The sequence below is a fragment of the Cyphomyrmex costatus genome, unplaced genomic scaffold (genome assembly GCF_001594065.2).
Source record: "Cyphomyrmex costatus isolate MS0001 unplaced genomic scaffold, Ccosl1.0 scaffold364, whole genome shotgun sequence".
Classification (NCBI taxonomy): domain Eukaryota; kingdom Metazoa; phylum Arthropoda; class Insecta; order Hymenoptera; family Formicidae; genus Cyphomyrmex; species Cyphomyrmex costatus.
In genome coordinates, this window is record NW_017277819.1 from 591846 (window position 1) to 607296 (window position 15451).

General features: G+C 33.8%; 1 protein-coding gene across 1 annotated transcript in view; it reads right to left on the reverse strand.

Moving 5' to 3' along the window:
- Positions 1-14114, reverse strand: part of LOC108776611 (calmodulin) — a 92547-nt gene extending 78433 nt beyond the window's left edge. Inside the window, exon 1 of the mRNA XM_018543280.1 lies at positions 14048-14114. Within this exon, the coding sequence (XP_018398782.1) occupies positions 14048-14071 (24 nt within the window). The 5' untranslated portion in view covers positions 14072-14114. The remainder of the gene's footprint in view (positions 1-14047) is intronic.
- Positions 14115-15451: the final 1337 nt, after the last annotated feature.

Below are 15451 nucleotides of genomic sequence, written 5' to 3' on the forward strand. Positions count from 1 at the left end.
TATTTTCAGATTTGTGTACATACCTAGCTATTTTTAGATACTGCAACAAAAAGTTTCTATAAAGACAGCTTACTGATATTCAGGAAGTACTAAAACAATTTTGAATCAATTTTATCAGAATACTTTTCCATAAAAAGACAACGCGATTTTCATTCACTCGATTAATCTGAATAAAGATCATTGAAATTTATTAGTAGATCTTCGCATAATTGCAGAAAGAACGGTTCTGCTGAAGATTCTAAAAATTTAATCTATAACATTAAATTTTTATAACGATTTGAAAATAATTTTGTTAGGTCACAAGATAATTACATAAGACTTAAATTTGATAATGCCGCAAACATTTTTGGTATTCTAGCAATTAATTAAAACTAATTTACATAATTATTTTTATGGCCCAACAATTAAAATAATTTTCAAATCTGTATCTGTGTACACTAGAAAATATGTTTTCTTCCATAAATAAAACAAATTTGTTGTAACAGCAAAAGTTTAGTTGAAACATATATTAAACAAAAATTTTTGGTTAAAATGTACTGAACAAAACTGTAATTTTAATTTTGCGAATTAAATTATTTAGTTGATATAATGAAGTTATCGGATTAATATTAAGACGCGTTTACACATTCTAAACGGCTCCTAGTTTAATTCTTAATACAAATATTTACAGAGTATAATGATTTTATCAAAGATAAAGATATATTCCAATCACAAGAAATAATCACTGATTGTTTGCTGAGCACTTCATTTTAATCAAGTCATATATTGAGGAATAAGTTTAATATAAAGTAATTATAAAATAACTATAAAATTAGTCGTGTACACAATTTCAGTGTATACTGTGAGTATTAAAGTCGTCGCACATAAACTGATATAAAGATGTATGTTTTTTATAAATACTTAAAACTTTATTATGCTGTTATTAGGTACGGTATGTATTTTCAAATTTCCAAATATTTGTACTTCGCTTTTGCACTCAAATTAAACTAGTGTGTAATAACCTTAATATGCACCAATGTGCACTAGCGCGTCCAATGAAAGTCACTATAAATTAAGTTACAAGTATAGATAGAAAGAAAGAAACGAAGTTAAGTTGCTGAGAAAAAAGTAACTCTAATTGTAATTTCATGATAAGTTAACGAGTTACTTTCCTATCCTATAGCTTAAAGTAAAAGCTTGCGAGATATCACGAAAATCTTGGAAGAATGCCGGGTAAGGATGATAATGATTAAGTAATGTTCTTTTCACGTATACGGGATGGTCTGGTGATAGTATAATGGATCATAATGCATGCTGTCAACGACAATGATGATCGGCCAGAACACACGACGTGATTACGTAGTCTGCTTACTCATGGCTCTTTAAATGTACACCTCACCTGGTTTCTTCGCAGTCGCTCTCTCGCGCTTTCATAAAAACTTCTCGCGGCGCAAAATAATCAATATATGCCCTACATCTGCGTCGATACGCTTCAGTATGTGTCAATACGATACACCGGTGTCGAAACTGATGTGACGATATTCATTTATAAAAGAGGACGCGCATAAACGCGCGTGAACGCAGGCAGATTTGTGTCAAGGCGCATGGTGGAGTATTCAGAATTCAGGCGTTTGCAATTAATCCGCTAGCTACACCTCACGGAGACTAAAAATTTTATGTTATTATTATTTTTATAAAATATGTAGAACATTTAATTAACTCTTCCATAAGGCGGGAATACGGAACGCGTAATTGACGCAAATTTATATTACATTACCGTATGAAATAATTTTTTTTTCCCAAAAAGAAATCTGCAGCTTTCATTACATTTTTTTTCTGAGGAGCAGAATATTACCGCCGTCCATTTAACTAATAAGCTGCCATTGTATATGTATATTTCAAAACAGTCCGGGCATAAAGTGATATACTATATATTATAGTCGCGTGTAAAAATGGAGCCGAAGGTAGGTACATTCTAAAATATGAGCTTCGTAAAATATATTTTAAGCGTACACGCTCATGTTACGGCCTTACTTTGCTCGAGATAATTCTAAGAAACGTAAAAATAGCGGGATATACATCGCGTATTAGGCCAAACGACGGGGATACAAACATTATACGAACAGTACGATCAAATGCATTAGAGTTATTGAATTTATACTGGCGACTCCACCAGATATCTTGATACACCTCGGATAGCGTGGTGACTATAAAAGGAAGGAAGAGCGAGGGAGGAAGGTTACCGATATACAGGCGAGATGTAATCGAATTACAAGAAAATCCCGCGCAATTTCCTATTAAGTCGTCTTTACGTGTCATTTTTGTGCGACGCGATCCCTGATGTACCCCCGGAAGGCTTGTTCCCCGTACCCTCGTGTCGTCTTTAAGCTTATGATTTATGCGCGCATTTTCCCGCGGGACATTTTCCAAGCGTGTTCTCATTTCCATACTTTGCCGTCATTCATCGCGGTACCTCGGGCGAAAATCGAATTCATGCATAAAGTACGCGCTATACTTGTTAATTATTGAGAAGGCGCGAGTTTTAGTACATACTATAGTTTTCAATGAAGTTTTCATCGTACGTTTTCAGAGCGGATGCCCACAATATCAACCGGACTGAGAAACACGTCGCTGTCGCGACGCGAACGAGATGTTCTACTTAATAGAGTTAGTCACCAAGCTTTCCCCGAAGAGACGCCTTTGCCCGGCTGGAAATTGCGCGCTGCTGTTAAAAGTTGCCCAAACAGCATCGTTAATTAAAAATGTTAAGCACACAGTCACACAGAAGTCCCGAGTGTAGTTTCACATATCGCTGTGCAACTTGATTAAAATTAACGCGAATCTGTGTATTTTATTCTGACGTTGATGATATATCTCCTGTCTCCTCCATCGTGTAAATAAATATTAGATTTTGTTAGCTGATTTAATGCGTGGAAAGAGAAAGCTAAGGAGTTGGAGAAAAAAAAAGGATAAAAATAAAAATTCATACACAGGATAAGTATAAGAAAAATAAATTATTAGGAAAGGTACAAAAAGACATGAATATCCCATCAGAAAGCATTTCTAATAACGAGGTAAAAATATTCTTATGTACTTAATCTTATGGCAACCCTGTGAAATATAAAAATAAAATAATATTAAGATTAGATAAGAATTTTTATACTCTGCTATCTTGAATTAAATAAGATTGACTTATTGTCTTGAGACAAGAAGTAACGCATATAAATTTAAGATAAAATATTCTTATGTTTAGAACCTTAATTTATACTCAATGTTGCAACACATATTGTCTAATCGCTTTGAGCCCTGATACTTTTCGACAGAAATCGCCGAGAACTGTCCAGAACTCCGATCAGAACTACTCGGTACTCAATAAAATGTTTTTTATGTGTCAAGAACTCTAGGTATTCACAAAATAGTTCTGTTAAGCTGATCAGAACTATGCGACCTTGAATTTCGTTAAAAAGTTAGCACTCCATTTTTAAAAAATTATTAAAAAATGATTATTAAGCGCATATGTCATTAAAAATCATAGAGAACTCTTCGTATCGTCAAAAGAAATTATCATTAGAACTATAGTATCAAAAAATTAATTTTTCAAAAATTTTTAATTTTTTTTTTATTATTCGAAAATTTTTTTTACATATCAGGAACTCTAGGTAATCGCAAATTGAAGCTATTAAGCCGCTCAGAACTATTCCACCTCGAAATTCGATAAAAAGTTAGCACCCCATTTTTAAAAAATGTAAAAAAAATGTTTATTGAGCGGAACTCTTGTTATTAACTATAGGGAACTCTTCGTCTCGTCAAAAGGAAGTGGGAACTCTAATCAGAACTCCTGAGTACTATAGTTGGGGTGCTAACTTAACATACCCTAATTATTATGTATAATATTTAAATTTTTTAATCACATAGAATTCAAGAAATCCAGGTTTGACTTCTGACCGAGATGTTTTTCGCAATAAATTTATTACAGTTTTTTTTGAGATTAAATTTGGAGAAAGATTATTAATATTTCAGATGAATTGTGTTGAAAGTATGTTTTTTATATAAATTTAACATGTGAAAGTATAAAGTTAAAAGTCATAAGTACAAATTAAATAAGTTATAAGCCTTTAAAAAAGATATCTCATAATAGACGACTTTATCCTATAATGATATCCTATGTTATTAATTATTATACTTAATTTATTTAATAAATGATCAAAAAGAATAATGAAAATTGAGATATATAATGTTGAAATATAAAAAATACCTCACGCGATTAATTATGTTAAAAAAACCACGTGAATAATGTAATGTTAATTATTCAAATATGAATAGATGTATGGAATTTCTTTTAATTTTTTATTAAGTGAAGAAATTGTAAACTAAATCCCTTCTTGGCGGACAAGCTAAAGCAATAAATATTTTATCCAATTAAAAAAGCGATTTAATGAAATTAAAACGGCAAAAATAACAAGAAAAAAGATTTCACGAATGAGGAACTCCGTATTGGCTATCGCGAGGGACTTCGACGCCTGGAACATTCTTCGTACGATTTTATATGAGACCAAAAAGATGGAAGAATTACAGTTGCATATCAAAAGTGGCCAAGCATCCACGTCTCCGGTTTATGTCACATAAAGGCCTCTCGTAAACTATATCTAACGCTATATCGCGTGTACGTATGACGACACGTTAGGTAGATCGAATGAGTGCAGTCATAATGGCCGCAGTAAATAAAATAAGGATTCCGTTCAAGTAAATGTCAGTGTTATGATAACATTACGACGACAAAACAACTCTCGCAAAACCTGCTTCTAACGTCACCTAAGTTTATCACTATCCTCAAATCGACCGCATTTTAAAGCGATATCGAACATCACATAATGGGTATATAGTACTCATAATTAATCTTAAGAGGAAGAACAGCAAATATTTGTACAGCGCGATAATCAGGATTAAAGCGCTTCCAAATAATATGACCAATGTATATGCCAACTTTGTACACATTCATTAAATATTGGTCACATTCAATATGAATCATTATGTATGGTATATGTATATATGATATTTGCTAATTTTGGTGAACAATTGCCATATACCATCTGGAGGCGCCTTTATCAGATTTTAAGCGACTTTTGCACTGCATTATATACGCTACACTGCCCAGACAGCACAGAATATATTTGTAAGTATTTATTATTATTTATTTTTTTAAATATTATAATAATATTGTATACATACATGATTGTATGATACGAATTATGTCAGTGTTGCGTTAGTGTTAATTTTTTATATAATATTTGTATTATTTCCAACACGATCATCTTGTGTTAAATTTAACACAAATTTTCCAACTATGCTGTATTCGTGTATCAATTATCGCGTAGTACTCATAATTGTCCTCTTAATGTTTAATATTATGAATCGTATAAATTTATTAATCGTATAAATTAATGTTTTAAACTATGCAGACCCTCGATCGCGAATTCGTGTTCAACCGTAAATCGCGACGCGTCTCCCGCGGCACGGCAAACGACCTATCGGGAACTATCTGTACATCGGTAAACCCTATCACAATTGACTCCGCAGACGGTATTTAGCGCCAGTGTTCCCGGTCGCCGGTCGTATCTGCACCACGTCTCCGCCTATTTGTCTCGTCGTACGACAACGAACTCGGCCGGAATTTCCCGTCTGCGCGAGCGGAACGTAACGTCGCACGATAAAGGCACTCGGGGTATGGCACCCTCGCAAAAGTCGTAGACTCGCCTCCGGGGGACAATGCTCGGACCAGCTGCCCTTTTCGCTTCAGTGCGTCGTGCCTTCAACGCCCGACACGCACTCGTGTGCACACGTGCATGTGTGTCGGTCCCTGATGTCGCCGAAATGTGTAGGGAAATGGAATTTCTACGAAGGAACTTTGTCTTCCCTGTGAAGTGGTGCGGTGGTCCAAATAACATCGCCGACATATATGACGTATGTACACTGTGTAGATATCAAAGGAACAATGGTAACCCAATCTCTAAGTTAAATAACATTTTGTTATTTTTAACTCCTGTATATATGTTAAAATGTGAATAAATTAATTTCTGAAGTTAGTTTCAAAGTATAAACAATGTCCACACAATAACGCATGCGCACTTAGTAATTAATAAATTCAATTTAAGTCAAATTTAATATATTGTCTTGAATTGAACTATATAATTTTAACGTTTTGAATTAATATCATATTGGTTAGGAAGTGATAATCTAATAAACAGTAATAATCTAATAGAAATAATTAAAATACTGAACAAAAATTAATAATAGTTAATTATTAAGTGTTTCATGAAATAATGCTAATTAAATGTTTAGTTAACCTATTCAGACTTGAATTTTATTGAAATCATATTAAAACATTTTTTTTTAAATTTAATTCAAGGGCAAAAATTTTGAAAAAAATTAATTGTTTAATGTGAAGTAATTAGTTTAATTTTTCCAAAATATTTTTGGTTATATTAACCAAACATTTAATTAGTTAATATATTTCACTAAACATTTGATAGCCATTAGCAATTTTTTTTAGTATAATAACTCAAATTTAACATTATGAATTTAACAGTGTACAAAAACTGATACTTCTAAAAGACACATAAAAATAAAATCGCATACAAATATGTCGTACTGAAATCAGATACCAATGTGGTTTAGTTCTGGGTCATATTGGAAGATTTCATTGGACCCCGGATTTTTTATTCGAATCCACTGCGTGACAGAAATTTCATATTCGCACCTTCCTTTTCGCGATTTGATACCTGTTCTCATACTCGCAAGCATAGCATTCGTTTATTTGTGAGGAATTTAGTGAATAAAGATTTTGTAAAGCATCGGCGCGACGTATACAGAAAGACAAAGTACAGAGCATTGACAGAGACGTTACATGTTTCCTGAAAAACAAATGTTTCTTGAAATTGGAAAATATATATCTCCCTCTTTATTTTAAAATAGAATAAATAAAGAAGGGAAATAACAAGTGAGAAATGAAAAAGAAATATGAAATATTTGGAATAAATACAATAAATGAAATAAATACAATAAATGAAAAACAATGAAAGATAAAATATGTTTTGTTTTTTCGTGATATCTAATTTTTGTATCTAGCTTTAATTATTATATATATTTCTCATCTCTCCGTATTTTTATACTTTTTCAGTAGTACGTAATCACCGCATAAATATGGAATTTTTACTATTTACTGCGAATATGAGTTTTACTATATTTATAAATAATGTAAATCTTAAAATATAAAAAAGCTTGTATTCTCTAATAATCTAATTCATTTTAATATTAAATTATATAAATGCAGCTTTAATACATGGAAAGAATGGTTAATAGACTGTATATAAAAATTTAGTTAAATACAGATCTGAAAATAATTTTGTTAGACTATAAAAATAATCATCAATTATGGCTGTGTTCCAAAATTGACTGCTAGTACTGAAAATCTATAGTTTACGTTACGAGCACTATAGGTTTTCAGTACTGGCAGTCATTTTTTAAACACATCCTATGTTGAACGCTGCAAAAATTTTTGACATTCGAGTAATCATTTTATGCTTCCTACATAATTATTTTAATGGTTCAATAAAATTATTTTCAGGTCTGTATTTTTTAGCTAAAATTTTATATCTTTTAGCAAAACTTTCTTTTGTGTATGTAATTACATATTGTTACTTTTTTCTAGACAAAAATAACAAAACTAACTTTCTAAAAATCTTAGTTTTGCAAGAATGATTCTGCATGCGTGAAAAATTTTTTTAACATTGCTGGAAATCTTTACGGAGGAAATTATTTCATTAAGTACACACTAGAAATGTAGCTAAATAAAGATATGGAAATAATTTTGTTAAATCATCAAAGTAATTATGTAAGAATCTCAAGTAGGATGAGCAATGCTGTAGAAAGTTATGACATTCTAGTAACTAGCTTGAACGTGCTACTTAATTATTTTGATGTTACAATAAAATTATTTTGAGATCTGTATATTTACCTAAATTTATATATACTTCAACAAAATCATCCCTTCCGTGTAAAATGCAATGTACACGAGTTTCGCTTTGAAGTCTGTCAGATGTAACTCACGAAGAAAACTTCTCGACGATAAATCGCCGTGTAAAAGTGCAAATAGAAGGAATAAAAAATAACGATTTCAACCTATCAGAAATCGGATATACCAGAATACACAGTTTTTGATATATTTATGTTGAAATCATTATTTCTTATTCCTTATTTCAAAGATTATTTGTACTGACCGTAAGCTGTTAACTTATGACATAATCAATAAGTTCAATACAATAATTTACGTGCTGCCACTTGCCGTAAAAATTAAATTTGAGTTAATTTTATGACACGCATAAGTTACATATATTTGTAAGTCTATAAGAACAAAAATATTGAAATTATTGCATTGAACTTTACAGGTTACGACATAAGTTAACAATTTACGATCAGCATAAATAATCCTTTATTCATTCTACTGTATCTGCATCTTTATATACGCAACGATTTATCGTCGAACACAGTAAATCCTTAAGTGCAGAAATATAGAAGGACGCATTCGAGGATGCATTTTAGTGACTGACGTCGCACAATAGCCAGCGAATGCGCCTGTATATCGAAAGCTACATGCACGCGTTAATTCACTTCGCTATTTTAATTAAGGTTAATTAAATATTTCTACGGGAGGATGCGAAAGAGCATTCCGTTACATCCAGCGGCGGACATTCGAAGCCCTGTCACCGCAGGCAAGTATCGGCCACGCCACTCTCGCTTTGAACTCGGTAATCGACGCGTTCGCAGTAATGATCCCGCGGTTAATGCTAATGCGCGGCAGACGGCGATCTTATTTCAGGCGTATGCCCGAAACATTCGGAATCTCTCTCTCTGTCTCTCTCTCTCTCTCTCTCTCGCTCGTATGCAAGAAACTGAATGATGCTTGCGTGAAGAGCGCTCTCGATTCTAATATAGTGGTCACGCGATCGTTCTCGAGAGATATGTTCGTTCGTCTGACATAATGCTGACAGTTACCACTTCGCTGGCAACCTACGGAAATGCACATCTTTCTGACAGAAAGGCTATCAAGTTTTCGTCATGTATTTGGACAAGGTGTTGCTGTTAGATTCGCGAATCTTGGAGTCGATTATATGGAAAGAACGATTTTAACGAAATATCTAAAAATTTAGATACTTAAACCAAGAATAAGCTTCCTTTAAGTTTAATAAATGTAGTCATATTAAAATAGAATAACAAACTGATTCTTTAAATTAAGAAATGTAATTGATTGAAGCTTTTTAATAAATTTTTTAGATTGAATTTTGATTTAAAGTTAAATTGTTTTAATGTGTAAAATAAACGTAAATAGGAGTTTCGAGTCCAAATAAATTATTTTTTCTGTGCAGGTAGATACAGATCTTAAGATAATTTGTACCGTCACACGAGCGTAGAATTTAGAGAGGGGCGTTAATTCAATTCTATTATACACATTACATAAGAGGGCAGTGATTTTTTGTGTTAATGAATTGTTTTTTTCTATTTTAGAATTTAGAATGTTTTCTCAGTTTCTATTTTGAATAGAAACATTAAATTTATAAATCATACATAACTTTTATTATTTTTCTTTAAAAAGTGTATAGCTATATAGTTATTAAAAATAAAATATGTAGTTCTTTGATATTGCTCTATTGTTCTTATTATTATATACAAAATATTTATAATCACTTTTTTTAGGAAGAAAAATTTAGAAAAGTTTAGTGAAGTATGTAGAAAGGCCTTCGGTGAAGAAACATTGCTAGATATTAGTAAAAATGTAATATTAAGCTACAGTTAAATAAAAGAAAAGAGGAATAATAAATAAGGCAAAGAAGATTATTAAATAAAATTTACAAAATTAAATTATACGACGATCTTTTATCCACAGCGAATTAAATACATCTTCAGGTACATCACAGTAATGTCACTGCGAATTAACATAAAAGCCATGCCATTCGGATAATCTTCTACTAATATGTTGTCAAATTTTCTAGGAAAAAAAGAGATTGAATCTTAAATCATCCTCTAGATACACTCATGGATTATCAAAATAATTATGTAGAAAATTCAAGAATGATGAGCAATGCTACAAAGTTTTTAGTAAACGAGTTTTGAGCGACCAGATTAAACGTTCTATACATAATTATTTTGATAATTTAACAAAATTATTTCTAAATCTGTATTCAGTTAAATTTTGAGATATTTCAGCAAAATCCTTTTCGTATATTTATCCCTTTTTGTGTTTTGCGATTCCATGAATACACCCCAATATTTTAGTTGTATATCAGTAATGAGGGAGAGAAACGAGCGTATTCTGCTATTGTGTTGCTAAAATTTAAGTAGAGGGGATGAACATATACTAAATCCTCTTCTGAATACTCATAGACCATCAAAATAATTAATTAAGTAAAAAAAAAACTCAAGCACGATGAGCAATGCTGCAAAAATTTCGACATTCAAGCAACCATATTTAGCGATTTACATAATTAAAGAATCCAACACAATTATTTTCAAATCTGTATCTATATGTACAGTTATAAATTTTTAGATACTTTAGTAAAATCGTTCTTTGCATGTATTTATTCCTTTATTATTACTATATATATTCTTCTTTGCGATTTCATGGATACACCCCAATATTTTGGTTATGTATCAACAACGAGGGTGAGAAACGAGCGTGTTTTGTATGACACAAAGATTTTCTTTTCACCTTTGTACATGGCATTGCAATCTGTACCATCAATTTTATCCTCTTTTCCATCCACGTTCGTTACTTAGTTATATCTGGCTCAATCAATAGGCTATTATGAATGGATAATTGATTTATCGAAAAAAAAATGGGCCTACCTGGCTCATGCAATCCGGGCTTTCATTTCGGATTATAATGGCATGGTGGGAGACGCACGCAAGCACGCAAGCAAGCGTATCACGCATCGCTGATCATCGACGGCATAATTGCGTGTAAACGAATACGCAGGAACGTAGTTAATTGCACATTATTTCAGCGTGACATGCGCACACACATTGTAAATAAAAATGAAGAAATCTCCGTTTTGCGCGTAATATTCGCGTAACGTTTTTAATTATGATTTTCAGCGTAGAATTAAAAATTCGTACATATTTAAAATCGTGAAAAACGAATAATATTCTGATGTTTTCTATACGTATATAGTTAAATAAATGTTTTGTCTTCCATTGTACAAAGGACAACTCCGCCAATTAAGACATTTTTACGGATCGCGTCGCTCGTGGCGGGAAACAACTTTATCCTTTGAAAGCGTCTAACGAAGTATGGGCGCAGGTGTGCGTCCGAAGTTCCCCGAAATTCGGTAAGTAAATTATTAACTAAAAGCGGAATGGTACATATTAACATAAATGTTAAAAGTTAAATGTCTTTCCTGATCCAAGTAGGTTGATCCCGAATTAAACTAGGAAATTCCTTCGGATTTATGCAAAACGCTTTTAGAATATTGCACAAGAAACGTATAGAAAATTGGGGAAGAAAATCTCTCGCGAAGACAGAAAGTATAACACAAATAGTGGAGGATACAATCGTAATGAGCAGCGGCGTATCTTCAATTTCCGAGAATACACCCCGTAGCTGCTCGGGACCGTAATCCTTTTCTTCCAGGAGTTATCCTAGCAATTATTATTTGCTCGCGAGCACACCGTTGCAAATAGTGTCCTACCGAAACGGAAGTTAATTTGCAAAAGTTGGTCAAAGTTGAAAAGTTTTACTCGCAATTGATACAATTATTTCTCAAGTTATTCTCGCTGCGCCCCTGTGATATATTGTATTACGTCAGTTCTTAATTATTCTACGCGCAATCATTCACGGAGAAAAATATGTTTAGTTGTGAATTAACTGGAATTCTAGTTAAATCTATTAGAGTTATAGTTGAGATAATTAATATCCAGAATTTCCTGATTAATGCCTAAATTCTAAAGAATCGTAAAGCTTGTAACATATTTTCATAAGACTTATGAGAACTTTTAAGTTCTTAAACCTTTATATAATATCTTTACAAACAGTTTCTTACTAGCCATAAGATTTACAAGAAGTCGTATAGATATTTATTAACAATCATACGTCTTACGATTAGACACCGGATTTTTATGCAATTTCATATTTTTTTTTTAGAAAGCTGATTGGAAAGTAATATCAAAATAAAAATTTGTCGTATTACAAAAGTATTCTAAAAATGTATATTTATTTGTGATATTGTGCATCTTTGCATGTTTATGCAAATTTGCATATTTGTGCATATCTACAAAAAATATCTGCATAAAAAGTCCCATGTCTACTTACGATATACACGCATAAAATTAGAATATACTCATAAGTTCTTACAAGTTTTACGAGAACAAGTTACGATTCTGCTTAGAATTGGCCCATAAATCTACTAGAATTCTATTGTAGTAAATTTAATCAAAAATCTAGTAGACTTAAATAAAATTTTGGATCGTTTATTCTCCGCCAGAATTTCAGTTAATTCAACCAAACATTTTCTTGTGTTGATACTTATAACAAGAGAAGAAAAACTTGTTGGAAAATTATTGAAACGCTGAAAGAACATTAATAATTTTTAAATAATTATTCTGTTCGCAAATTTTTCATTGAATTTATGTCACGGCAAACTACTCGCGGCATTTCTGTCTGGAATCAAGGAGTTTTCGTTTCTGCGGCAAGAGTTTCTAAAATTAAACAAATCCTATCGCTGTAAAATATAGGTATTGGGTGACAAACATTCGAGTGACGATACCACGTCGACACGATCAGTGGTGCAAAGTGGATCGACAATTATGCTTCGCGACCCGTCAAGCTCTCCACGACGATGAGAAGTAGGGATGGTTAAGCTCCCGAAGTAGAATGTCGATGAATAAACTAAATTACGTATGGTGTGAACTAAGTGAGAAATTCTAATTATCAATCGCGTGGCTAAGCTTTATTGCCCACGTGTCGGTAGATGAGATTAATAGAATGTATGCGACTAGATGTTTAGCATTCGTTAATTGTTACAATATATAATATATGTAATATTTAACTTTAACAAAACTATAATTTTATATTATATTAAGCAGGGTGTCCCTTGATTTTCCGTACAAATTCTGACAGTATGTCCTATGAGTTGAAATAAGAAAAAAATAAACATAGGTCTTTAAATTATTTACTATAAAAAGTGCAGTATTTAAAATGTTTATGTTTAAAACATCTCTTTGCAAAACAAACGTTAATAATAAAAGATATTCCGATTTTATGTAAACGTTTTAGTATTTTAAATCCAAACACATAGTGTTTTGTTTATCGAAAAAGTTTAGAACTAAAATACTTTTAAGTGTTTAAAAAACAAAAATAAAACATTTTAACATCTAAAAATTAAACATTTCTTTTTTAGTGTTATTAAAAAGTTATAATAAAAATATAAAATATGTAAAAAAATATTTTTATCTAAGCTTGCATTTCATATTGCCGTCTGTCTATGTCAGTACAAGCTTGATATCGATGTAATTTCGAATATATCATCTTTTTCCCAGGATAGAAGAAATCTTCATAGAAAGGTTATTTCCTCTGCTCTAGCAAAAAAGTAATAAATTTAAAATTACATCCAATCCAGTTTGTATTAATAGATGGCAATTTAAATGTAAACTTGTAAATAAAAAGCTTATATGACATCTTTTTTATTTCAGCTCATAGAACATACTGTCAAAATGTACGGAAAATCGGGGGACATCCTGTATTAGTTGTGACCATTACTAGTTGCATTATGTTATTATACAAGCCACAATTTCAGTTAAACTTTCTGAACACTTCCGAGAGACAAAACTCGAGTATACGAAGGATAATCCAAGCGTCGTCCAGCGCGATGAAAAATTCAGGGTATTCTATTTCTTAATTATATTAGAAATTTAGCTCACGTTCTTTCGCGCGGGACGGAAACTGACGCGGATGAAACTAAACTTCAAAAACCAATTTTCCCCGTCAATCAGAAATCGGAATCATGTCGATATCTTGTACCTTCCTTGCAGTAACGGTGAACATCGTTACCCTGAAACTTCCCGGAGGCGGAAAGGTACAATCGCGACGAGTGCCGTGCGACAACTGCGAACTAACTGCATTCAAAGCGAAGTCGAAGCATATACGTCCTCCTACGTCGAGAAAGCGGGAAACTAGACGGGGGCCGAGTCAGTGGCCGCGCGAAACACTCTCGGTATGTGCTGACAAGAGAAACAGGGAGAGAGGGAGATACGAAAAGGAGGTATAGAGAGAGAGAGAGAGAGAGAGGGAGAGAAAGACACGAAGAGGGAGAGAGAGATAGGACCAAGAGAGTAAAACTCACCATCAGCAACTTGACCTTGTTAACCAAAGGGGACGTTGTAAGGAACTTGTTGACGGCCGTCAATATTTTCCCTTCCAACGTGGCAGCGCTTCCGGCGTCTTGTCTTCGCGAGCATCCGGGCCCGATGTCCGCCCCCTCGCCGGGACTGGGCAACAACTCCCGGCAGTCGCCCGGCCCGAGATCTCTCTTCTTCAGCTCTTCCGGCGGGCCCTCGTGGCTCTGCTCTTCCGCTGCGCACCGCCGCACCCTCAACGATCGCGCTCAGCACGTGTCGGCATCAGAACCGGTGACCGGCTGGCCCGGGGGCAACTACCCGAGCCCTTAGGGCATCCAGCGGGGTTCGTGACGTCTCGTTCTCGGATGGAGAATTCCGTACGGAAACACCCGCTGATGAATTTTAGATCGGCTAAAAGCCCTGCACCAACTTTCGCGAGAACTTCACGACTTTTTAGGATAATGCACACTTCGCGCGGTACCAAACCGAAAGCAAGGTTGGTACCAGCGTTGATCAACAACTATTTGTACTAATGGTGGATTAATCGGCACACCAAAGAAATTGTGCTCGTACGTCGCTCTCAGATAATTGTTATCCGCGTAAGATTTAATAGATATAATAATTAATAATACACGCGATGATGAAGCCTTTGTGAACGACTCTCGTTTTTTCTTTCTATCTTCGGATATCCCTTGTCGGAGAGATCACGATGTCATAGTATTGAACGATGAATTGCCGATGGACTCCGATATAAAGTGACGATAATGTCGTGCACGCGACGTCGGCCGCGAGCTTCCGGATGGCTGTCACTCCTAAAGGTCCCGACAGTGGCGCGTTCTCGACGTGGACTGAAGTCCGGAACGGTCCAACGGATGCTGCGACTCGCTCCAGAGGCCGAAGAACGCGCGAGCGCGCGAGAGGAACGCGGCGTGCGAGATATGGAAGGGAGGAGGAAGAGGGAGCGAGAGAGAAAGAGAGGGTGGCGGACGCGAGACGCGAGAGGGAGGATTCTCTCGTGGAAAATGGGGGGAACGAGATCCTCTATTTCTCTCCCCCTTTCTCTCTTTTTCTATCTTTCTGTATCTTT